This window comes from Populus nigra, chromosome 18 (genome assembly GCF_951802175.1).
Source record: "Populus nigra chromosome 18, ddPopNigr1.1, whole genome shotgun sequence".
Lineage (NCBI taxonomy): Eukaryota > Viridiplantae > Streptophyta > Magnoliopsida > Malpighiales > Salicaceae > Populus > Populus nigra.
Window position 1 is genome coordinate 3028779 of NC_084869.1, and position 23918 is coordinate 3052696.

A 23918-nucleotide genomic window follows, 5' to 3' on the forward strand; every position below is an offset into this window, starting at 1 on the left:
AAAAGTTAACATGAGTCTCTTTCTCACCCCCTCAGTTTCCCATTCATGTTGTCTGGTGGTCATATGGATGCCCACTTTTCCATTAAACAAAATGTAGTTGTTAATGCAAACATATCAGAAGAGCAATCACTCATGGTAACAATCTGCTTTGAGCAACTTGGCTTGGATATACTGTGCCCTGTGGGAAAGTGCTTGCTAGCAAATAGTACATGGTATTCTTGGGCGGGGCCTGGCTATAAAAATAATGAAGGTTTTTTCTTTAGCATGAGAAGACAATGTTGTTGATCATTGCCATTGCCCAGCCGGCAAAAAAAATAGGTTTTCGATGATAGTTACCCGTGCAAATGGTTCTAATTTGGCACACTAGTTAGATGATGAGCTTTCTTGGCATACAATCAAATATATTGTTCTTTAACCTGTGATATATATATTGTGAATATTGCATGAATTACCCCGTGGCCATTAATATCAATATATGACTCCTCTTCAATTATTATTATTATTATTATTATTATTATTTTATTTGGACGACAAGAGGTGTCAATTAGACTAACTTTCCTTTCATAATTATATCTTCAAACATCGCTAGTGTCTGCTGAAATCTACGTGAGATAGTAGAGAACTAGCGAGACAACCTCAAAGCAATAATCAGCGTCGACATAAAGGAAAAGAAACTACGCAAATGAAAACCAAGGAAGAAAAGCTTGTCAAAACCAAGCACAAGAAAGAAAAATGGCACGAAACTGAATGCATGCGGGCCTAATTAGAGAGAGGCATGGAAGAAAACCAAGAGGGAATGCAAATGAACACCCTTCAACCCCAAAGAAAGGACGTAAAAGCATGGAAAGCCCAAGAACAACAATAGAATGCCGGAATAGAAAAATCCAATAAAAAACAAGACCTAAAATGGTAGCATAGCAAGCAGAGGTCCACTAAAATAGTCTAAAAAAGCAACAACAAAAAAAAAAGCAAACCTTTCTGCAACTGGATAATTTTATAGGAGAAATGAGAGACTCCATGAACTGGAATGCCCAAACGAACTGCCCAGACCCCAACGAACATCAAATCCTACCCAAAGAAGCAGCAGCAATTAGTACTCTCCCAATGTTGTAGAAGGACCAAGGACCCAGAAAGCGGGCTATGCATTTGATGCATAATCATCATTACGGGCCATCTTTTCTGAGCCATCACCCACAATCGACCAAGAATATGAGCAGCCACCACAAAAACAAAGGCTCCCCTGGAGGCTCAAACCACTACCAAAGCCAACCAAGGCTGTTGCACAGGAGCCTGAACAGACCTACAGCAGACCAAGCCATAGAACACACAGTTGTCCCAGACGACATAACAAAACTCAAAAGAAAAATGCGCAAACGATCTCTATGAGCCAGGAAGAACAAAACAAAATCATCTGCAGCTGAGAGCCCTAAAAAACAAACCATATTGAAACCACGATTAAATTGCACCACATCTTGGGGAAAAAAGAGGCGTGGAGATCAACTTTGCAAGTCCACGTTGCATTGAGTCTGGATCCACATTAATTCTTCCACGCATTTAAGATTTTCTATTAATTAATAATTAATTTCTTAAGAGTTAAAAGTTTGGCAGAAGCTGCATAAAAAATTAAAACGATGTTTTCTCTTTATTATTATTATTATTATGGATACTTTAAAATAGTGGATCATAGCTTGACCTGTTTATGGGTCAGGCTATCCGGTTAATCTATCCAAATCCGAATGACAATGAATGGGTCTGAGCACAAATACTTGGCTTGCAGATCCGGCCCGGTCTCAATACCCGACTCTTTTTTATTCTACCATGAACATATATACAGTGGGGAGTGGGTGGAGGTCCGAATATAAAACCAACTGTTTTGTTTAAGAGGTTAGGGTGTTGCAAGCTAATTTTACAAAAGTACCTTTTAATTTAAAATATATCAAAATAATATTATTTTTAAATTTTTTATTTATTTTTAGCTTTAACCTATCAAAATCATTAAAAAAATCACTTAAGAAAGTATCGAATCACATCAACTTAATATTTTTTAAAATAAAAAACAATTTGAAAAACAATTCTAACTATAAAAACAAACACATTATAAATGGCTAAAATTAAGAACCTAGAAAATAGAAACAAATATAAATTAAAACAAAATTCTGATTTTTTTAATATATAAAACACTACCAAATTTAACAGTTTTACCGACGAAAATTTTTATCGGTATTTACACTCATAGTCCATTGGTAAGTATTTTACCGACAGGCTCACGGACAAAAATAATCCATTAGAAAAACTCTTGTCGGTAATTTCTGGTCTATCAGTGAATTTATTAATAATAAATTTACCAATAAATTTATAAACAGACAAAGCGCGCCAAAATTCATTCAGTAATATTGTTTATATTCATATAATTTCTGTAATGAAACATAACTTAAGAAAATACACTCTCATGTAATACACACATGCACAAAGCCAATTTATATGCTTTTTTAACTGAGTTTCGTAAAACACTGTCTGTTTTTGCGTTTCAAAAGCGCTTTTGAAAAAAATTGATAATTTTTTATTTTTTTCTTTGCTTCAAATTAATATTTTTTGGTGTTTTTAGATCATTTTGATAAGCTAATATCAAAATAATTTTTTTAAAATAAAAATATATTATTTTAATGCATTTCCAAGTAAAAAACACTTTGAAAAGCAATCACAACCACACAACTACCAAATATTTTATACATGTTTTTTGCTGCACATAAATCTCAACCATTTTTTTTACCAAAAACGTATCTAAATCCAATTAACCACACATAACCACACTTTTTTTAAACTTACTTTTTTTCAAATCACAACTACAAAAACTACCTCAAAAACAAACACACATGAGGGTGTTTGTTTATGCGGTAGTTTTAGCTTTTAAAGCAAACTGCGTAAACAACATGTTTGATAATATACAAACTCAATTTATTGTTGTGTGGGATCCATATATTTTATGTTGAAACTGTCGGTTTGCGCAAAGCGGCTGAGAGCTGCTTCTTCGTTCTGCCGCGTTTATGCCAGGTGAATTTTGCATGGCACTATTCACGTGAACAGTCTCTCCACTATTCATTGGACCGCATCTGACCCGGTAAATTTTTTTTCATTTTTTTAAATTGTGTTTTACTCGAAAAACTAATGCTTAATATTATTTAATAACACTATATAACTTAGAAGGACATCGCATGATAGCGTAGTATTTGCAGAATTTGATCGCGATTCCAATTTTATTTCTGATGATATTTTACCTTATTTTTGTTGTAGGCTCAAAATACCATGGAAACTATAGTCCTTATCAGATGAATTTCATATGTTATGAAATTATAGATAAGTTAATGGAATAATAAAAAATATTTGATATAAAGTATTATTTATTTAATGATGTATTAGTGGTAGTTAAATCTACAATATTTAAATTAAAAACTATCAATATTAACATATATCTTTTTTAGTTGTTTTATAACCTCAATTTGAAAAATATGTTTAACCAAACACATTAAACTATTTTTTATTCAACCTCAATTTCAACCACAGTTTTAACCAAACATATATAAATATCAAACCAACCTCAACCAAAAGTACTTTTTATAAAACAACTTTTTTCAAACCATAACTACAAAAGCTACCACAATACCAAACATACACACGTTTCAAACTCAATTTTTTAATGGGTCTCACAGTATAAAACACAGTTTTTACAATTACCAAACATTTTACTGTATTTTTCCACCAGAAACACAAAGATATGTGCAAAATAAATGCACCATGGATGCTTCTGAGTCCTTGGCAGGACACACTAGAATACCTAAAAAAAAATATAAAAATACACTTCCATATAATACAATTATGCACACAGCCAATTTACAAAACCATGGATGCTTCCAAGCCCCTGCCTGCAGAAAGAAGAAATGAGACACCATAATAGCTTTTACATGGGTGTTTGTTTACGCGGTAGCTTTAGCTTTTAAAGCAAACCACATAAACAACATGTTTGGTAATATACAAACTCAATTTACAGTTGTGTGGGGCCCATATATTTTATGTTGAAACCGTCGGTTTGCGCAAAGCGGCTGAGAGCTACTTCTTCGTTCTGTCGCGTCTATGCATGTGAATTTTGCATGGCACTGTTCACGTGAACAGTCTCTCTACTGTTCATTGGACCGCATCCGACCCGGTAAAAAAAATTTTATTTTTTTAAATTTTGTTTTACTCAAAAAACTAGTGTTTAATATTATTCAATAACACTACATAAATTAGAAGGACATCACATGATGGCGTAATATTTATGGAATTTGATTGCAATTTTAATTTTATTTCTGATGATATTTTACCTGATTTTGTTGCAGGCTTAAAAAATCATGGAAACTATAGTCCTTATCAGATGAATTTCATATGTTATGAAATTGTAGATAAGTTAATGGAATAATAAAAAATATTTGATATAAAGTATTATTTATTTAATAATTTAATAGTGGTAGTTAAATTTACAATATTTAAATTAATAACCATCAATATTAATATATATCTTTTTTAGTTATTTTATAACCTCAATTTGAAAAGTATGTTTAACCAAACAAATTAAACTATTTTTTATTCAACCTCAAGTTCAACCACAGTTTTAACCAAACATATATAAATATAAAATTAACCTCAACCAAAAGTACTTTTTATAAAACAACTTTTTTTCAAACCGCAGCCACAAAAGCTACCACAATACCAAACACACACGCTTTTTAAATTCAATTTTTTAGTATTTCTCACAGTATAAAACACAATTTTTACAATTATTAAATATTTTGCTGTATTTTTTCTACTGCAAACACAAAAACATGTGCAAAATAAATGCACCATGGATGCTTCCGAGACCTTGGCAGGACACACCAGAATACCTAAAAAAAATATATAAAAATAAACTTTCATATAAAAAAATTATGCACACTACCAATTTACAAAACCATGGATGCTTCCAAACCCCTGCCTGCAGAAGGAAGGAAGGAGACACCATAATAGATTTACTACTTAATTCTTTAAATATGTTTAGATTAATCACATCAATTCAACTAAAAAGTTTAATTTATTGAGTAAAGTACTGGGGGAAAACAATGTTTATATATTATTTTTTAATGCTTCCATTAATTAAAAGTTATTTGAGTGTAAATACTTGTGATTATCGTGTATTCTTATTGTATATATAATATTAACAAACTGTTTGGAAACGCAGTGCAAACCGTGTTTTTAAAAAATTTAATTTTTTTTTGCTAAAATTTTATATGGTTTATATGTTTTGGATCGTTTTGATGTGCTGATGTCAAAAATAATTTTTACAAATTAAAAAAATATTATTGACATGCATTTCGACATGAAAAAATATTTTAAAAGTAACTGCTACCATACTGTCAAATACACTCTAAGAAGTCAACACAGGAGTTTAAGTTATTGAATTAATTAGGTATTAAAAATAATTTTGTATTATTTTTTAACTGTACAACCTTTAATGAATGCCACTATTTTCCTTTTATTTTCTTCGCATGTTGTCGTGAATATATTTATTTTAAATCACTCTCGGCATACTTAGGAGAGAAGAAATTACTGTAATACTAAAGATAAATCATTGTTCATTAAAATAAAATATTAATATGATGAAATTGCTTCTTGTTCAAAAAATTTTAACTGGGTATTGGGGGTAAAATAATTTTTACATCATTAATTAATTATCTATTATGGAGGACAACGTAGTATCTGTGTTCTCAAATTATGACTATTAGAGAGGTGATTAGAAAATTAAGCAGTTAAATTTTAACCTAAAAAAATATTCTTCAACTTATTTTAATCTAAAAATACTTTAAAAACATCCGTACAATCCCATAAAAAATTATCAACAAAAAACAACCCTTAATTGGTCTAGAAACACACAATTAAACAAAAAAAAATTCTTTTAAGTGGAAAAAACATAGGTGGCACTGGACGTGAAAAACAAAATAGTTAGATTTTTATTGGACTTGGATGGGATGAAATTCAAGATTGAATTGAAAAGTTATAAAAGAATAAGGAATCAAATTAAAAAAAAGAGAGAGTTTAGCGTGAATATCATTGTATTGAATAAATCATCAATTTTAATATGGAATAGGTTCAATGAAAAAGGATAAACTAAAAAAAAATATTCTCAACTAGAACAAAAAAAAAAGAAAAGAAGATGGCATTGCACGAATCTCTAGTGCCACTGGCTGTGAGCAAATAATATAAAGTATGGGGAAACACTTAGCTTTTAAGAATATGATTGGAAGTATGGTTATGTTGTTTTATAAAGTATTTTTTGTATTGAGATATATTAAAATAATATTTTTTTATTTTAAAAAAATTATTTTTAAGATTAGCATATTAAAATGATTTAAAACATATATAAAAATAAATTTTTTTGGAACGCAGCCCCAAACGGTTGTAGAAATGAAATTGATGTTTTTTTTAGTATAAAGAACTTGGATAAAATATAAATATTCAATTTTTTTATTTATAAGAATAGTTATTAAACTAATTTGATTTAGCAGGTTAACTTGATGATTTTTTTATTAGGAGTTTGGTCAAAATATTTTTTTATTTTTTGAATAATTTTAAAAATTAATCTGATCAAATTTAAAAGATCCGGTAAGTCAACTGAGAACATGATTAACATGTCCATGTTAATCTTAATGATTTTTTTAAAAAAAATTCCAAACAAAGTTATTTTAGTTTTATTTAAAAAACAAGATTTCCACATTTTTTAAAATTGAAACAACATCTGTTTAAGATAGACCCGGGTTGGTCCGTCTATTCATGGGTTAACTCAGTAAATCAGCAATTGCTATCTCACGCCAGCCTTGAAGGATATCTTATTGGGCCATTAATTCATCAGCCCAAAAAGAAAGGAGAGAAGTAATCAAAAAAGAAATAAATAAGCCAGCTTTAGGTTCACAACTAATAATTATTAAAGCCCAAACTATTTCCCCCCCAAAACAAAAAGCCCACGAACCAAAACCATCAAGAACACAAAGACCATCATCAATCAATCAAACTTAATAAACAGAGACGGAGGGCAAGATCACCGGTGAACGTCACGGCATTGAGACCGGCGTGAGTTTAACTTCTTTTTTTTTTCTCATCTCATAAACCTATATGAAATTTTGTTGATTTAAAAAAAAAACCCATTTGGATTCATAGCAGAAAAATTGAAAAAGTGGTGTCATTTCAATTTTCCATGCAATGTTGTAATTCTTTTTTCCTTATAACTGAATTGGTGTGTGTGTGTTTTGCACTTAACAGGTGAATGCTCTCTAAAGATGGGATGGAGTTTTGTTGTTGTTTCACTAATTGTACTTTGGATTGCTTCTTTATGGAAAGTTCTTTTCTCGTCATCATCAACTTCATTCTCAAAGACTTCATTTCTGAGTGATGGTTGGTGGAAGTTTTCTACGTAATAAACATTGTTTTGTTTTGTTTTAATAATATGTTGTTTATGGTTTTTATTTTTTAAGATTTGACACCCTTTTGCTCTTATTAAACTCAGATAGAGCTCTTTCCAAGAGAAATGTCTTGCTTGTTGTTGCACACCCAGACGATGAGTCCATGTAAAGCTTCTTCTTGTTTTTGTGTTTGGCATTTAAAGTCGAATTTTTTTTATGTTATGTTGAAATTTGTGTTGCTTTTTTTTTTAATCTCTTACAGGTTCTTCTCACCAACTATAAACTATTTGATTTCCAGAGGGCATAATCTTTACATACTATGCTTTTCAATCGGTAATGTTTTTTCATTAATATGTGATTTAGTTTCAATATTCTTTCATGCTGAGAAATATGTAATTCTATGTCTATTGGGGTTGGTCATAGTAGAATTAGGAATTGCTTAGGCCAAAATTGAGATTGTGCTGCAATGAAGTTTTCTTAATAGAACCCTGAAGTATTTGCCACATGGAGCCAGATTTTCTTTTGGCCCATTTTTTTATGCCCTAATATGGTTGTTAGCTGGAAAGGGAGAAGTTAAAGCTTCCTTCATTAAGTGTCTCCTACTCTGTAGTTGTTGATCTTTCAGGTTTCGAATTGTTACAGTGATGCTTTTTTTTCCTGCTATTTTGTTTTGTTTGCTTCAATTAAGGCAAAGCCATTCTAAGTAAATTGTAAAAGTTGATTAGATGTTACTCAGAGTGGAAAGCAGTCGAATATTGCAATTTTGTCATACCACTGCTTGATAAATGCATGTAAAAAGTTTAAACTAGCATTTCAAAGTGTGCAATGAATTTGTTTTGTGGTTTTGAACTCATCTCTGAACCTATATAATGCTTTTATTTCTTACCCTGTTAATATTTTCGCCAAAAGATGATCTATGAAATGAGATTTTAGGATCTTGTTTCCATGTTTATTTGCTAGGGTAGTTAGTTAGATTTACTAAGTTTGAAAACAGTTAATATAAGCATCTGAGTTTAAAGCATGCTGCTAAAGCGCTTTAAATAGCAAACTATGGGAGGCTTGCATTTTCAACTCAAGAAGTTTTAATCCATATATGTTTTACCTGCCGTAGCTAAACATCTTCCTTTCGAAGGCACAGAAATCTTCGGATCTTTTCTGTTTTCGCTCTCCTTTCAGCACTTTTCTTTTTCTTTTTCCATTTTGAAATGGATTTTGGAAAGGCTTGCGTTCCCTATTCATCCAAGCAATGGGTATAGGCTCCCTTTATGGATGGTTTCATAAATTTCTTAAATAGTTTGTGTGGCACTCTGGTGTGTGTGTGTATTTTGTGACTTTTAAAACACATTTTTTGTAATTCATTTTATTTTGTTTTTCATGTAGGCAATGCAGATGGTATGGGAAACACTAGAAAAGACGAGTTCTACCAGGCTTGTGCTGTCCTCAAGGTGGATTAAAAATATGGAACATCAAAGATCTATGGTTTCAAATCTGTACTTTGTAATCTGGAATCTAAATAACTGAAACTTCTCTGCACATTTGGCAGTCCAATATCTTATATTCATATTAAAACAATCAAGGTTTTAAATTTAGAAATTGTATTGATTATTGTTGATGTAACCTGAAAACATCATAAAAATTTGAGAAAAAAAATTTTCTAAGCATTTTACCTGAACGACGTTTCTGTTCTTGTACTTCCAATTTCTGCTTATGCAGGTTCCACTTCAACAGGTGAAGGTTCTAGACCATCCAGATTTGCAGGTTGCACTCCTAGTCATCCTTGGAAACCCATGTATTTTAATTTTAGTTGAATTTTCATCTTGAGGCCACTGAAACTTGATACAGTGTCAACATGTAGGATGGTTTTGGCAAAGTCTGGGACCATGAATTGTTGGCAAAGATCATTGAAGAGGAGGTATCTAGTCATGGCATTGACATGGTGAGATTTTTGGCTCCTGTGAACTATTTCAGTTGTTCATTCCCTTTAGATACATGGAGCTTCCATTTTTAACACCATTAAGGGTCATTAAATACTTGCTTTCTTGGTGCTTGTATGAGTATATTTTTCATTGGCTAAATCTTTATGCTATACATGTACGCTGATCTTAAACCCAACTTTTTTACTTCTCAGATTATTACTTTTGATAACTATGGGGTTTCTGGTCATTGTAATCATCGTGATGTTCATTATGGAGTGTGGTAAGTTGATGCTTTTAAGGTTTGGTAAACTGGATATGCTTAAAGACTTCTCTTTTCTCAATCCTGGTTCTCATACACCTGTCATGTTGTTCAATGTGAACTCCTGCTACTAAGACTGATTAACATTAACAACTCCATATAATTACAAGATTTTGGAATGTATGTCCACCATTCAAGTCAAGCCTTAACGTTCAAGTCCTTTTTAAAATCAGATACTTGTAATAGAACAAGGGAGTTGGACTGGGTAATGGGGAAATAGAATGCATGAATTAAGTCCCGGTACTGTATTTTGTATGAAATCTCAGAATCATAATAGACTCTTGGAACGACTTGTTAAAGATGAGTAAGGAATATGAAAATGAAAGAGCAGTAAAAATTTCCTTTATTCCTTTTGGAATGCATTTTGAATCTGAATTTCATTTTTAAATTTTCCAAGTTTTAAGCTTTATCTGTAGTGGAGTAGCAGGTAACATGTGGGCTGCATTTTGGATTGCATAACTGCCATATCATTGTGCACAAGTGCAAGATAAATGTTATGCCTGCTTTGAATCTTTTCTTTTGCTATTAAGAAAATGGGCCTTTTCAAATAGCTCCATTGAAAAAATTGCTATTTGTTCATGGATTATTTATTTATTTTAACTTTACTCTTTTTATGCATATGCAGCCAGCTCCTGCACAATGTTTCAGAAAGAAGTGTGGAAGCCTGGGAACTTGTAAGCATGCTTGTTCTTTAGCTTTCTTTTAGTTTACCCTAATTGTACATTTTATGCCAGTTTTTGTGGTTCAGTTATTTGACTGGATCCATTGATGCTGTGAAAACATATATGAGCAGGCAACCCCATTGTTTTATATTATTTGTAGTTTCTGATGCATATTTTCTGCTTCTGCTTACCAAAAGTGCATCTTTTCCCTTCTCCCCAAAGTCCCTTGTGAAATATCTCTTATTTAATTTTAGTACGGTGATGGGCTGACATTGAATACTTGCATTTTCCAGCTAAAATGTGGGTCTCTGGAGAATATTAGTTACAGCAGAAGTTCAATTAACTGTTTTTCTTTTCCCCTCAAAATGATTGACCATATTATATCATTTATATTGATCTCTTTTGATGAAAATGTTCATTTTCTTCTCCATGCATTCTCAGATCAGTACCTGCATTTTGCGGAAGTACAGTGGACCTGTTGATATTTGGCTGTCCATGTTATTACCATTGAGATACACTGATGGAATGACACACTGCCTGCTAAATGAGCATCCCCGGAAGAGCTTCCATGCTATGGCAGAACATTCAAGCCAATGGGTTTGGTATGTATGCTGTCACAATTTGAGAGAGAATAGCGATCATATTTTGACTTAGGATTGAGACGTATCCAATCTGTTTACTTTTCATTTCTGTTTTTCCTTTGGGTCAGATGCGCTTTCTTATTTCATTTTGTGTGGCTTCATTCTGCAGGTTCCGCAAGCTTTTTGTATCATTTTCCAGTTATACTTACGTGAACACGCTTAGAAAGATCGAGGAGGTAAAGCAGAGTTGAAGAAACATATTGAAAAGAATTTCACTCGGGGATGTGATTTTCTGACTTGTTTCTATGCTGATTTGTGTGTTTTCAGAATGATGTATCATCCATTGAATTTCAATGCACTTTCTTTCGCAACTTCTTCCATTTATATCAGCTAAATTTTTTACATGGTTTATTAGCCCCCACCAATATATACTTGAAATTGCGACTGACTGATAATCATCGGATCACATGATCCCAACTCTTCTATGTCTGTTTATAGATTTGAATCCTTGGTATATTGTCCTCAGGACAAAGGATCATTTAGAACGAACAGGCTTGATTGGTGGACTACTTTGAAAAATGGTGCCATTGGAAATAAAAAAAGGATAAATGCAGAGTGCCGACTCATGGCTGGCATGTCTGCCTGCATAGCTAGACCATGCATTGCACTGTCAATATGCTTGAACCCAGCCAGCCACACCCTTGACCTCAGATAGCCTTTCATTTTCTTTGGTGTTATTTTTATTTTTCATAGACATGTAACGCAAAATCAGGCAGGTTCTGATCAAATCAGTATTACCTGGAAGCGACCACATGTTAAGAATTGGAATCCCATACTTAAGTCTCTATTAACAAGCAGAATACTCGTTTAACTATGCATGCAAACAGTCAGGAAAAGAAAATTGAAGGTGTGTTTATGGTGGCCAACTGGGCTGCCTACAACAATGATGGGAAGATGCTCCTGACCTGCAAGCAATTCTCATTTTTCAAAGACATTGCAGGCAACAATTACAATATATATTTGGGTTTTGGATGGCTCCTTCATACTCCACGTAATATTACACTACGTGAAAAGAGCACAAAAACAACGTTGTCCAGTTTCAACAAAAAAAAAATGCTGAATCTTATTCAGCAATAAAAACTTATCTGCTTAAATGGAAGACTTGAAGCAGCAGAGCATAAAAAAATGCTGCTGAACAAAGGGAAGCCTTCTACTACTTTATGATTTTGTTGTCTCTTGGTTAGTGAAGATTTCAATGATTTCTATCATTGCACTACCTAACCTTTTACACTCTACAATTAAACCAATCAATTATGTCCTTCATGATTTCTTCCCGTTCTGGTTCAATTAGGAGATCATGCAAGAAACCTTCTAATAGTTGGATTGTCTTGTCTGTTGAGGATGCTTCTTCATAAAGTTTTTGAGAAGCAGCCGGGTCAGTTACAGTGTCAGCAGCACCATGAAGAACAAGAAATGGAACCCGCAATGTTTTCAGATTCTGCTGTAAATAGACAGTTGTTCGGAGAATTTCATAGCCAGTCCTTACCCTGACAGATCCGGTGTAGACCAGCGGGTCCGAATACTTAGCCACTAGTGCATCTGGGTCCCGAGAAACTGGCATGCCGTTCTTATTTGCTGAATTAAGCTGGAAAGTTGGTAACAAAAATGACATAACTGGGGCTAGTATCTGTCATGAAGAAAAAAGAAGGGCATCACGTTTAGTGATTTGATTTCCGTTCTCACATCAACAAAATAACACCCAATGTCTTTCTGTAGTTTATAAACTAGAAAGTCGAGTATAACAGAGATTCTTACCACAACCAAAGGATGGGATGGCTGAATTCCTACTGCAGGTGAAGTCAATACCACACCAGATACACGGGCTTCGACTTTTGGATCCATCATCGCCTGCAAATTTACTCAAAAAAAGAAGTGAAGATTGATAGAGAAATAACTACATGAACCTTGATTTCACATATTGTTATTGGATCTTGCCCTGCAATAAGGAACTGGTGCATAGACCCAGGCATGCACATTAACAGGGAGCTTCTACTAAATGATACATTTAGAGAAATACAAGAGACTATAATTGCAAAGCAACCATATACCTTGAGAACAATGGCTGCACCTGTTGAGTGCCCAAAGCAAAAACATGGAAACCCGGGATTTTCTGTTAAGATCTTGTCAAGAAATGATTTCTGTACAATGTTGGACAAGAATAAAGTGCATTTAGATTCATCGGATGCAAAATAAACCCACCAGCATCTTGTGGATACAAATCAAAACATACCAAATCATCAACAGCGTAATCAAGAGAATGAACATATCCATGTAGACCATCACTCCCACCATGTCCTGGTTTGGAGAAAAGGATTGAACAGGTTAGAAAAAATACATAAAGAAACAAAAACTCGTTACTAATATTCAGAAGATACTGCACCATGTAATCTAATTAACAAAGCAACAAGTTGCTGACAGAAACTATGCAGCTAAAGCCCTTCAATATGAGTGGCTACACAACAGCCCTCACACCCATACCAGACGGAGAGGGAAGTGGAAATGAAAATGAACTTAGAAAGATATCATTTTAATAAAATTAAAAAAAAAATAGTTGGTGAAGTGAATTGGATTGCACAAGGAAAATCAACAACGTACAAAATAAAGAAGCTAGATGCATTTTTGCTTAAGCCATAAAAAAAAAGGAGGGGGGGGGGGGGGGGGGGACATGCAGCTTCACCAGCTACTTTGAATCGCAACAGAAATACCAGATCTTAATTCAGGTGTCAATGTTATCACTCAGCTATCATGACAGCGCATTTGCACTACTAAAATAGACAACTTATTTCTTCCAGTTTGCACTCTTTACTAAGTTTGTTGAATCAATTTCATAAGCATCGACTTGAAATACGATCTGAACTTAATGATCCATCCTGCTTCACATGATCCCTTTAAGAAACAGCAGGAGTAAAACAAGCTGCTCTGCAATATCATGAGCAGATAAAGAAAATGACCATTGTCGAAAAGGTTTTAATAATCGAAGTCAGTATAACAGCCTGTGTTTTATAACTCCTCTTAATAAGAAAGACTTTCTTTTTTCTTTTTGTGTCATTGCATAAGCTCAAGGGAATCCTATGATGAGACAATTCAGCTCTCTTTTAAGCATCATGATTGTATGGAATATGATCCCGGCACCTCTTAATGAATCAGAAACCACAAATCTTGGCCTCTAGAGGAACTCATCAAATGATTAAGATTACACTCATACCAGGGGGGCCAAATCAAGACATTTGTCAAGAAGACATGAGATCATACTATCATATATGTTTCACTTTCATCTCCACAAAGAAACCAAAAGGTTTTGTTCGAAGGATATAGTTCAAAAATTAAAACTCTTCGAGTACAAGAAAGACGCAAATTCCACTGCAACTATGATCACCAATATGCAAGGTAGTGATACCAAGCAAGCACAGAGAGATTATTTTGTCTCATCAAGAATGAAAAATCCAAACAACCATGTAAAATTTCAAACTTACCAATCCAATCCATTCCATACACCTTAAATCCATTAGCATTCAACTCTTTTGCAAAGTCATTATATCTGCCACTGTTTGTAAATAATGGTATTGTGATATAATAATCAAACAATAGAATCAACAGAAAATGACTTCCAAATGGACCATTAGGCACATACACAAACCTGTGTTCATTCAAACCATGCATCAGAACAACCAGCCCCCTACAAAAGATATGTGATTTAATGTTAGGACATTGCACCAGGAAAGCATAAGTCATTGTACTCTTCCAGAACAAAGTAAAAGAATGAACTTATAACAAATAAAAACCACCATGATTAACTCCATAACATGAAGACAAATTGAAATTATTAAAATCTTATATTAAGCCTGAGGTCGCCTAGTGATTCACAGTCACTGTGGAACCAAAAACATAAAGAAGAAGAAGAAGAAGAAGATGAAAACAGCATCACTTCCTTCACACTGGCATCAATAATATATGCTTAATCACCTACAGTTGGTTGTTAGTAAGCCGCAGAAATGACAGGATGTACTATTCTCTATGAAGATTTGAGGTTATACAGATTTAAGCAGGAAAAAAAAAAAACAAAAGATGAAAATAGCATCACTTCCTTCACACTAGCACCAAGGATATAGGCTTAATTACCTACATGTGATTGTTAGTAAGCTATAGAATAAGGACAGGATGTACTATTTTCTATGAAGATTTGAGGTTATATGGATTAGCAGCGTGTGAAAACCCCAACTAAACAAATTGTCTCATTAATGACATACAATATTTTAGCTTTTGGTTTTTCCAGTTAATCATTTTCTTGGTATTCCAAAAGCACGCCAAAACATTCCAACAGTAGCAGGGCAGTGTCCTTAAAAATTCTCTGCAAATTCAGGTTATTAATTCAGTGAAAAACCATGAAACTAAACTTTCAAAAATTTAAAGTTTTATCCTGCTAAATTTGTAATTAGAGAAATGTCGTGATACTCAAGGGCTTCAACTGTCAAGATGGTTAAATCTGCATCATGTGTGTACAGCAAGCATGGAATGTAAGAATACTGGTTCCAGCATGTGTATTACACACGTGATTGATAATCACAACTCATTCGAGTGTCATTATGCTCCTCTATTGCCTAGTTAGTCGTCAACTCAAAACAAGTTGCACAATTTCAGGCAGCAGAATTTGACTCAAACTTGCTGCTCTGCTTAAGATAAATTCGTTTTTGCTCTGTCTACTAAACCAATTAGAAACAGAATGTGAATCAAACCTATTTATTCCCTTTAATTGTGTTTGATCCGACACAAAACTATACTTTTAGATGTTTCATTTTCTCATAACTCAATGTCCATATGAAGCATCTGCCAAATCATGTTAAAGAAGAATTCAATCCGTTAGACTCATGTGCCTATAGACGGGCTTGTCAGAAAATATATGGGTAGCCTCAGACACTACAAACAGTATTAACAGCATTGAATTCAATCTCTCTGATGCAAGTGGCATTTTGAAGACTGGCACCATAATGCAGGTGACAAGGGAAGGAGGAAGGAGGGGACCAGGTGAAAGAGATGTTGGATTTTAAACCAGCCAAATAATAATGGCTTTACTTGGGGGAGGGGGGGTTCCTGGCCAATCTACTCCGACCTTATTATTCCTTCCAGACAAGGGGCGGTATTCTAACAATAGGTGATTGAAACAATAGTGATGTCCAAGAATATCTTGTCTAATTAATCAGTGCTGTTGGAAATGCAGCCATTTATGTGCAGTTCCCATCAACAGACAAAGTGAAGGCAACGCATCAACATATTTTAAACATGAAACTTTTCTGAATTGCAGCATTCAAAAATTCAAAACAAGAAGAATAAGCATAAAATCTATCTGCACATTCCAAACAGTGACGTAACTCAGCTAAAACAAACCAGGAAACAGGTTTAGTATAAGTGGCAATATAAGCAAGAAGAATACATAGGTGATCAATCTGCATATTCCTTGTAACAAACTCAAAGAAACAGTTAGGTCATAAGTAAATTACTTAATGCAAACAATAAAACAGAATATACTAAACTGGAATGTATAGAAATTTTTAATAATAAAAATTTACACTACAAGAGTACTATTAAATTTATGTTTTATATTTTAAAAATATTTTTAACGAATATAGAAATTTAAATATATATAGATATTGATAATGAATTAAGAGTACTATAATAGATTGAATAAGTTTGAGTTAAACTAATGTTTGCAAATTTATTTAGTTTACATAATTAATTTATACATGTTGTCATCAATATTCTATATAGATTTGATATAAGTAATGGATAATCGTTCATGAATGTATCAAGATTCACTCGAAAGGTTGCGTAGGATGGATTATTATAATGGGGTTCAAAATTTTATTAATTACACACTATCTAACTAATCCGAGAAATATAAGTGGAGGTGATATTAAAAGTCTATGTAAGAGGTGTGAAAATAAAAAACATCTCGATCCAGATGTTGTAACAATGCATCTTCTACAAAAAAGATTTATGGAGAGATACTTGTGTTGATTTGCTCATGAAAAACCATATATTCCTCATGAGGCCATGGTAAATAGAATGGTTAGGTCAACTTTTAGTTCTAACAGCATGTACGAAGTTGTAAATGATAATAGCAATTCTTATAGGAATATGGTTATGGATACGATGAGAATGAATTAAGGTTATATCAGTTAATATCCAATCATATATGAAGAACCTAATGAAAACACGGCTAGATTTTTTGATCTTTTGAAAGAATTTGACAAATCATTATAAGATGGATATACAAATCATAGTAAGTTATCGGTCACTGCACAAGTGGTTGGAGGCAAAATCATCGGGTGTACGGTCTCTTTAACACTACAATCGAGGACTTGTGGATGGTCTGTAGTGTTTCAACTGTGGGATGATCACAATTGGTTCCGAGCACTAAAACTCTGAAGTTTGAGGCAATTTTTGATCAACAAGTTCACTCAGACGACTCATCTTACTGCTGATTATAAACGACTTAGTGTTGAGACAGTCAAACTCCACCAATTGGTAATGGAGATTAAATCACAAATGGGTGGTACATGTGCTCTCTCTTATTGGCTCCACGATCCCGACAAAGACCCGCCTCCTCCTCCAGCGCCTCTATTCTAGATTAATTGTATTTGAAGTTATAAATGTTTAAATTTGTCATAAATATTTGATTTTTATATTAATTTAATTTATTTTAATTATTTTCTACTTCTATTTGATAGATTTTTTGAAAAAAAAATATTCTTAAATTATTGCTAATGGGGTTATGAACAAACTTAGTCTATTGATATATTCTAAAGAGTTGAAAAAAAATTACTACAAATGTTATTGCTATTGTTTAATCACCAATGAAATTACAAACAATCTGTTTGTCGGTTATATATCAAATTCACTAAGAGAGAATATCGACAGACAAAAAAATCATCGATAAAATTACATATAATTTTTCAATCGGTAATATGTTATATTCACTGATAGAAATACTAACGAAATGAAACTGCTGATTTTTTTTTGCGTGTTTTTGCTATTAATAAATTTATCATTATTATCAATGAACTCACCAACAAATTATAAATCAATTTCTAGAGTTTTTCTGACATTTTAATTTTGACTATAAATAAAAGAAAATTCCATCAATAAATTTAAAAATTATGGCAGTGAATTTTCTGCTAACAACAAACAGGACCCTTCTTTCTTTTAACCATCCAATTACCAAAGACATGAGGAAGTGTCCTTATTTGAATCATAATCGAACACAATTCATCAAATTAATTGAATTATCACCAATAAACAACCAACTAATCAACCACTCAAAATTAAGACAGAATCATAATAATAAAAACATAAAATTCAACGAACATACCTGATTTTAGCAGAAACTGGGGTCCACGACTGGGTAAAAAGGATGTCACTTCGAGCAGTAACAAACAGTGAAAATTCCCTAACCGTATTGGTGTCATCATCCTGTAACACCCTCTTTATCGCAATGGCCCGCCTGCCCCCCACTTCCGGATCCACAACCGCCGTCACCCTACCACCACCACCAGCACTCTTCCATGGCACAATTGTTGCCGGGACCCGCAACTTGGTCCGGTGGACCCCACTACTAGTTTCCTGCAACAACCTATCATCCTTGGATTTCTGATCACCCGACGAAGACGAAGATGACCCCCTCGCTGCCGCCACCACCATCCGTCTCCGGCCGCGGAAAGGGGCTAAAAGTATCAAAAAGAATGCATTTATCAGCATCAACAAGCTTTTTAACGCTTGAACGGAAAATAATGCAGTAATTCTCCCACTTGCACCGGACGTTAGAATAAAGGACGGCGATGATGGTGTTGCTGCCTTTGAAGCCATGGATTAATCCTTAATTTCTTGATAACTACCAGTGCCTTTAAATTCTTAAAACTTGCGCTTGGTTTCGTCTTGAAAATGATTTTTGAACATAAAACATAAAAAAAAGGGCGAAGGGGAGGTTTTTTATAACGTTAAGAAAACGATTGTTGTTCATATAACATAAACAGCGAGGAAAAAAAAGAGAAGGAAATGGGTGGTTAATTTTAGTGACAGATACACCCTCAATTTCTTTTTCTCATGAACCAAACAAAGAAACCACCATGTGTGATCACGTTTTATCACGTTTTAAAAAATAATGAAAGAAAATAATTATATGTACTATGTTGATATTAGAGATGTGTTTTTTAAATTATTTAACAAATATAGTTTTGGTTAATATGTAAATGGGCTTTATTATACTTTTTTTATAAAATAAAAAATTGACATTGATAATATTTTCCATAAAGTCTATACGTTAATGATACTAAATTATTTATTTAAATAGCAATAATGATGCATTTTTCATATTAATCTGATTAAGAAATGAAACATATTTTCATACCAATAGCCTAAGGTTATTATTATAATAAATAAAAAGAGTAAGAATTGGAATTCAAGTTCGAATTTTAGTCTTGTTAACGTGAAATTATTGTGAGTGTTGGTTTAAAACCTTGTTAATGCATCTTTTCAATGACAATTATCACTTAATATATTTATCATAATTTTAAAATCCAGCCCGACTCGTCAGGCTAACTCGAAATTAAAACCGAGTTGAGTTGAAAAAAACAGGAAAAAAAAATCCGGTATGACCCTACTGACCCGGTAATCTGGTCAAAAACCTAGTTGCAATTTGTTGATTTTTTTATTAAAACGTCGTCGTTTTGATTTTAAAAAAAAATTAACTCGATAATCCGGTCAAAACCCGGAATCCGGGTCTTAAACCGAACCGGATCTAAAAACTATGAAATTTATCATTTTCTTTTATTTATGACAGTGAATTTGGTATTGTTTTTTAAAGAATTTATATTTAAAAATATATTAAATTTATTTTTTTATTTTTTAAAATTTATTTTTATCATTGACGTATCAAAATAATATTAGCTAACCGCAGCGTCAAACAATCATAAATAAAAAAATCAAACCTTGACAAGAGAAGAAAGCCATTACGTTTTTTTTTATTGGCGTGGTCTTCGGTACAATCGTCATTCCATTCATCATTAATTCTTTTCACACGTACTCTTGCACGTGCTAGTACACTTTTTCTGTATATTTCAAGAAAGCCCTTACTCTTTTCTTTTTCTTTTTCTTTTTATCTTAGTTGGTCCCTTTACTTCAAAAACTTTTTTTTTTTTGTAAAGTTTTCTGTCCAATTGTTATTGAGTACTATTTGTGTTTTAAAATATTTTAAAAAAAATTAATTTTTTTATGTTAAATTAATTTTTTTCTCTTCAAATTGTTTTAATGTGTTAATATCAAATTATAAATATAATTTTTTATAAATAAAAAAATATTATTTTAATATATTTTCAAATAAAAATATTTTAAAAAACAATTAATACATATACTAGTACACTTTTTTTTCTTATATATTTCAAGAATAAAAGTACATTATTGAATGAACTACGAAAAGTTTTTGTTTTTGCATTTTAAAATTCAATTTAGTCCTTCTAAAGCATGGATTAGGCAAGAACTTGATTTCCAAGACCTTGGAGGCCTAGAGAATCAAGCTATTAAAATGAGGATGCAAAGGAATTTAATTAAAATGGTAAAGAATCATAAGACCGTCCGCAGGTAGAACTGTAGAAGCCATGTAAAGGGATAATAACCGCATGGTTCAAGGAATGACATGTACCGGATACATGACTCGCGTTACACCAAGCGCTGGCTTAAATTTTCTCTGTCACAAAAAAAAGAAAGCTAAATTGATGCAAGCATTTTTAAAGAAGCAAAAAAAAAAATTGAAACTTAAATTATTGACTTAACTAGGTTTAATTAGGTAAATGATTTTGATAATATGAATAAAATATTGTAATAACAATAAAGAAATTGAAAAAAAATAACAAAAAAAAAATGTAAAAAAAACTAACACGAGTCAATCTAGGTTAGTATGTTAAATTGATGATCTGATTGTGGTATTAGAGTAATCCCTTGAAAGAAAATTTAATAAGCCAATGCAGTTCAATTATCAAACCATCAAATATCGAAAGGCAAAATTAAAACAAAAAACAATGAAAAAACATATTTAAGTCAACCCGGGTTAACATGTTGACCTCGCTACTATAGATATAAAACTGAGATAATCCATAGAAGAAACAAAAGCTGAAAAAATGTGTGAAGATCAATTCTCAATAAAGCAAACATTGAAAAATGAGAATTGAAAAAATAAAATTTAATAAAAAAACATAAAAAAGATTGAGATGAACTCGTGTTAATATTTGAAATTTATGATCATGATCATGATCTCGAGACTAATCTCATAAAAAAACAAATCCAAAAAATAATGAAGTAAAATCCTCAATCATAAAATAATGAGAGATGAAATTGGAAAGGGAAAAAAAAAAGCAATAGAAAAGAATCCAAAACAAATTGCAATAAAAAAAATGAACCACATTTGAAATAAAAATAAAACGAAATTAAATGTTAAGGGATGAAATTGAAAATAAAATTAACTAGAAAAGAAATAAATAATAAATAATAATTAAAAAAATAAAGACCAAATGAGATCAAATGATAAGAAATAAAATTGAAGAAAACAAATAATTTAAAAAAAATAACAAAAAAATAAGAACCAAATTGTATAAAAAAACAAATGAAAGGAATTTTTTGTATTTTACCATGAAGAATTAAAAGAAAAAAAAAATCCACCAGAGCCACGTTGTCTGTCCGCCACCAACATGCACCTTCGCCACTGGTAAGATCTCAATGCATTGCTTTTGTTATTGTCATGAAAAGTAGTGTTTGGTGATCGGAGTTGCTTGCACATATCTTATAAAAGTAGCAGGCTTTTCAAGTGCTAACAACTTTTTTTAATATATATATATATATATATATATATATATATATATTAAAAAATTTAATTGCACGTGAGTCTATTTATTAATTATAAAAAATTCATAATAAAATGGCAAAGAACGGACCCGCGAGATAGCATGGCCGCATCGTGTAGTTACCATTCTAAAACATGGATTGGCCCTCGCAATGTACAGGGACAATTTATGGACTAAACGGGATGGAAATGAATAGAGTAGGGATTGGAATTGCAGTTAAGTCGAGGGGGCGCACGTGAAAGGAAGCCACCCCGAATTCTTTTGACGACACGTGTGAAAAGGAGGAACGTGGGTGGCGTGATGGATAATCATTGATCTGGGTACACATATATGTGCGCGTGGCGACTAGTGTGCTCAGGAAAGTCCTAGAATATGCAACTATACACGTGTCAACATTTTAATGGTTTCGTCGATCGAGGTGACTTGATATTGACACGTGTAAGATGATGTCTGGTTCTTAAACACTTTTCTTTCACAACACCCATGTTATTTGTGTGGTGTTTATTGAGTAGCAGTTAACTACGTATCTCATAAGAATAATAATAATAATAAAGAGATAATAAATATAAAAGAGATATGTATGTTATATATTATTTATTTTAAAAATATAAAAATCTATTTTATATTTTATATTTTTATTTCTAATTTATTAATTAATTATATTTTTATCTTTGCTATTTTATCTAAATATAAAATGCTCTCGCACATTTTAGATGGTGATGCATCATCTTCTAGTGACAGAAATGCCTTTCTATTGGTTGTTGGATGTACCAATGCATCCTTTTCCAGCCAATATGGTGCAGGTTGACGAATTTTGGGTGGTTTCTTATTGGTTGATTTCTCATTGGTCAGTATTTTTTTTTCTCTTTCATGCTTGAAAAATACAAGTTAATAATTTTTTATCTATTTCAACTTCAATCCTTTTTTTTTAATTTTTATTTTTTATCCTTGATCTTTTTATTAAAATTTTATTTATTCTCAATTTAATCCTCAATTATAAGTTATTATGTTGTTTTTTAACTTGATCATTCTTCTTTTAATTTTTCATTTTTTTCATTGACCTTTTTGTCATGGTTTTGATAGCTTTCAATTTCATCATTCAATTCAAGTTTGTGTTAGATTTGTTTTTTTTAATTTGGTCATTATTCTTTTAATTTTTTTTTCTTTTTCTTTCTATTTAACCCTACAATCAAAGAATTGTTCTTACCCTCTAATTTAGTTTTAATTTTGATTTTCACCTTATTTCTTATAATTGCTATTTTTTAGATCTTTTCGTGTAATTGATTTTTTTTTATTTCATCATTCGGGCCTAATTTGTTGAGGATTGGACTTCTCGGTTTTTTCATTTATGGTGTTTCCACTCTATTGACTCGTGTCACAAGTTTTAAGAATTATCTATTGCATGGTTTTCAAACCTAACATAGGGGTCTACTTAGAGCAAGCCTTGGGGCATGAGTCAAGTGAGTTGATTTAGGTCAGTTCTCCTTTTATTTTTTTTAAACTTAATTTAAGCCTGGATCATCCGGGTCATGAGTCAAAATATTAGGTTGGGACACATTTTAAAATAGTGATCTGTCGAGTTATCCCGGTCTCAATAACTAGCCTATAATTTTGTAAGTTAACCTTTGGTTTACTCGAGTCAATATCTTCTCCCTCCTTTTTTTTATCCAATCACATAGTTCCATAGGTTTTTTTTTCTTAGATTATCATGGTCATTTATTAAAAAAAAAAATTTGTTTATTATCGTTAGCTTTTTCTTTATCATCTCATTAAAATAAAACCGATATATTCAATCCAATTAGACAATAACCCGAGTCATTCCATTTTTTTATTTTTTTGAAACGCGCATGCGGCACCTAGACATCACTTTTGCACAAAAAAACATGAACCCATAGCGGAGCGCGAGCCCATGGCTAGTAATTAACATATACTAAAAGGCATTGACATTTTTACTATAGCAATGAAAGATGAAATGCCAAGGTCTTTTTCAATTTAATCCTTAATTTTTTTGAGGATTTTCTTAATTTTAAA

General features: G+C 32.1%; 2 protein-coding genes across 5 annotated transcripts; one reads left to right on the top strand and one right to left on the bottom strand.

Moving 5' to 3' along the window:
* The first annotated feature begins 6999 nt into the window (after positions 1 to 6999).
* Positions 7000 to 11312, top strand: LOC133678308 (uncharacterized). 2 transcript variants are annotated; one of them, XM_062100593.1, is made up of 11 exons: positions 7000 to 7134; positions 7324 to 7455; positions 7568 to 7628; positions 7726 to 7796; positions 8844 to 8908; positions 9177 to 9221; positions 9319 to 9399; positions 9592 to 9659; positions 10324 to 10372; positions 10802 to 10962; positions 11111 to 11312. In XM_062100593.1, the coding sequence occupies exons 2-11, from the start codon at positions 7341 to 7343 to the stop codon at positions 11190 to 11192; spliced, it is 798 nt and encodes a 265-aa protein (XP_061956577.1). In that variant the 5' UTR covers positions 7000 to 7134; positions 7324 to 7340; the 3' UTR covers positions 11193 to 11312. The 2 variants fall into 2 exon arrangements, with proteins under 2 accessions (XP_061956577.1, XP_061956578.1); XM_062100594.1 differs by lacking the exon at positions 7000 to 7134 and having other exon boundaries at positions 7334 to 7474.
* Positions 11313 to 11888: 576 nt separating this feature from the next.
* LOC133677894 (uncharacterized) lies at positions 11889 to 19128 on the bottom strand. Of its 3 annotated transcripts, XM_062100031.1 has the most exons (8): positions 18804 to 19128; positions 18368 to 18719; positions 14633 to 14677; positions 14475 to 14545; positions 13232 to 13296; positions 13050 to 13139; positions 12757 to 12849; positions 11889 to 12628 (listed from the first exon to the last, which is right to left on the bottom strand). In XM_062100031.1, the coding sequence occupies exons 1-8, from the start codon at positions 18859 to 18861 to the stop codon at positions 12227 to 12229; spliced, it is 1176 nt and encodes a 391-aa protein (XP_061956015.1). In that variant the 5' UTR covers positions 18862 to 19128; the 3' UTR covers positions 11889 to 12226. The 3 variants fall into 3 exon arrangements, with proteins under 3 accessions (XP_061956015.1, XP_061956014.1, XP_061956013.1); XM_062100030.1 differs by having other exon boundaries at positions 14639 to 14677; positions 18368 to 19128; XM_062100029.1 differs by having other exon boundaries at positions 18368 to 19128.
* Between the last annotated feature and the right edge of the window lie 4790 nt (positions 19129 to 23918).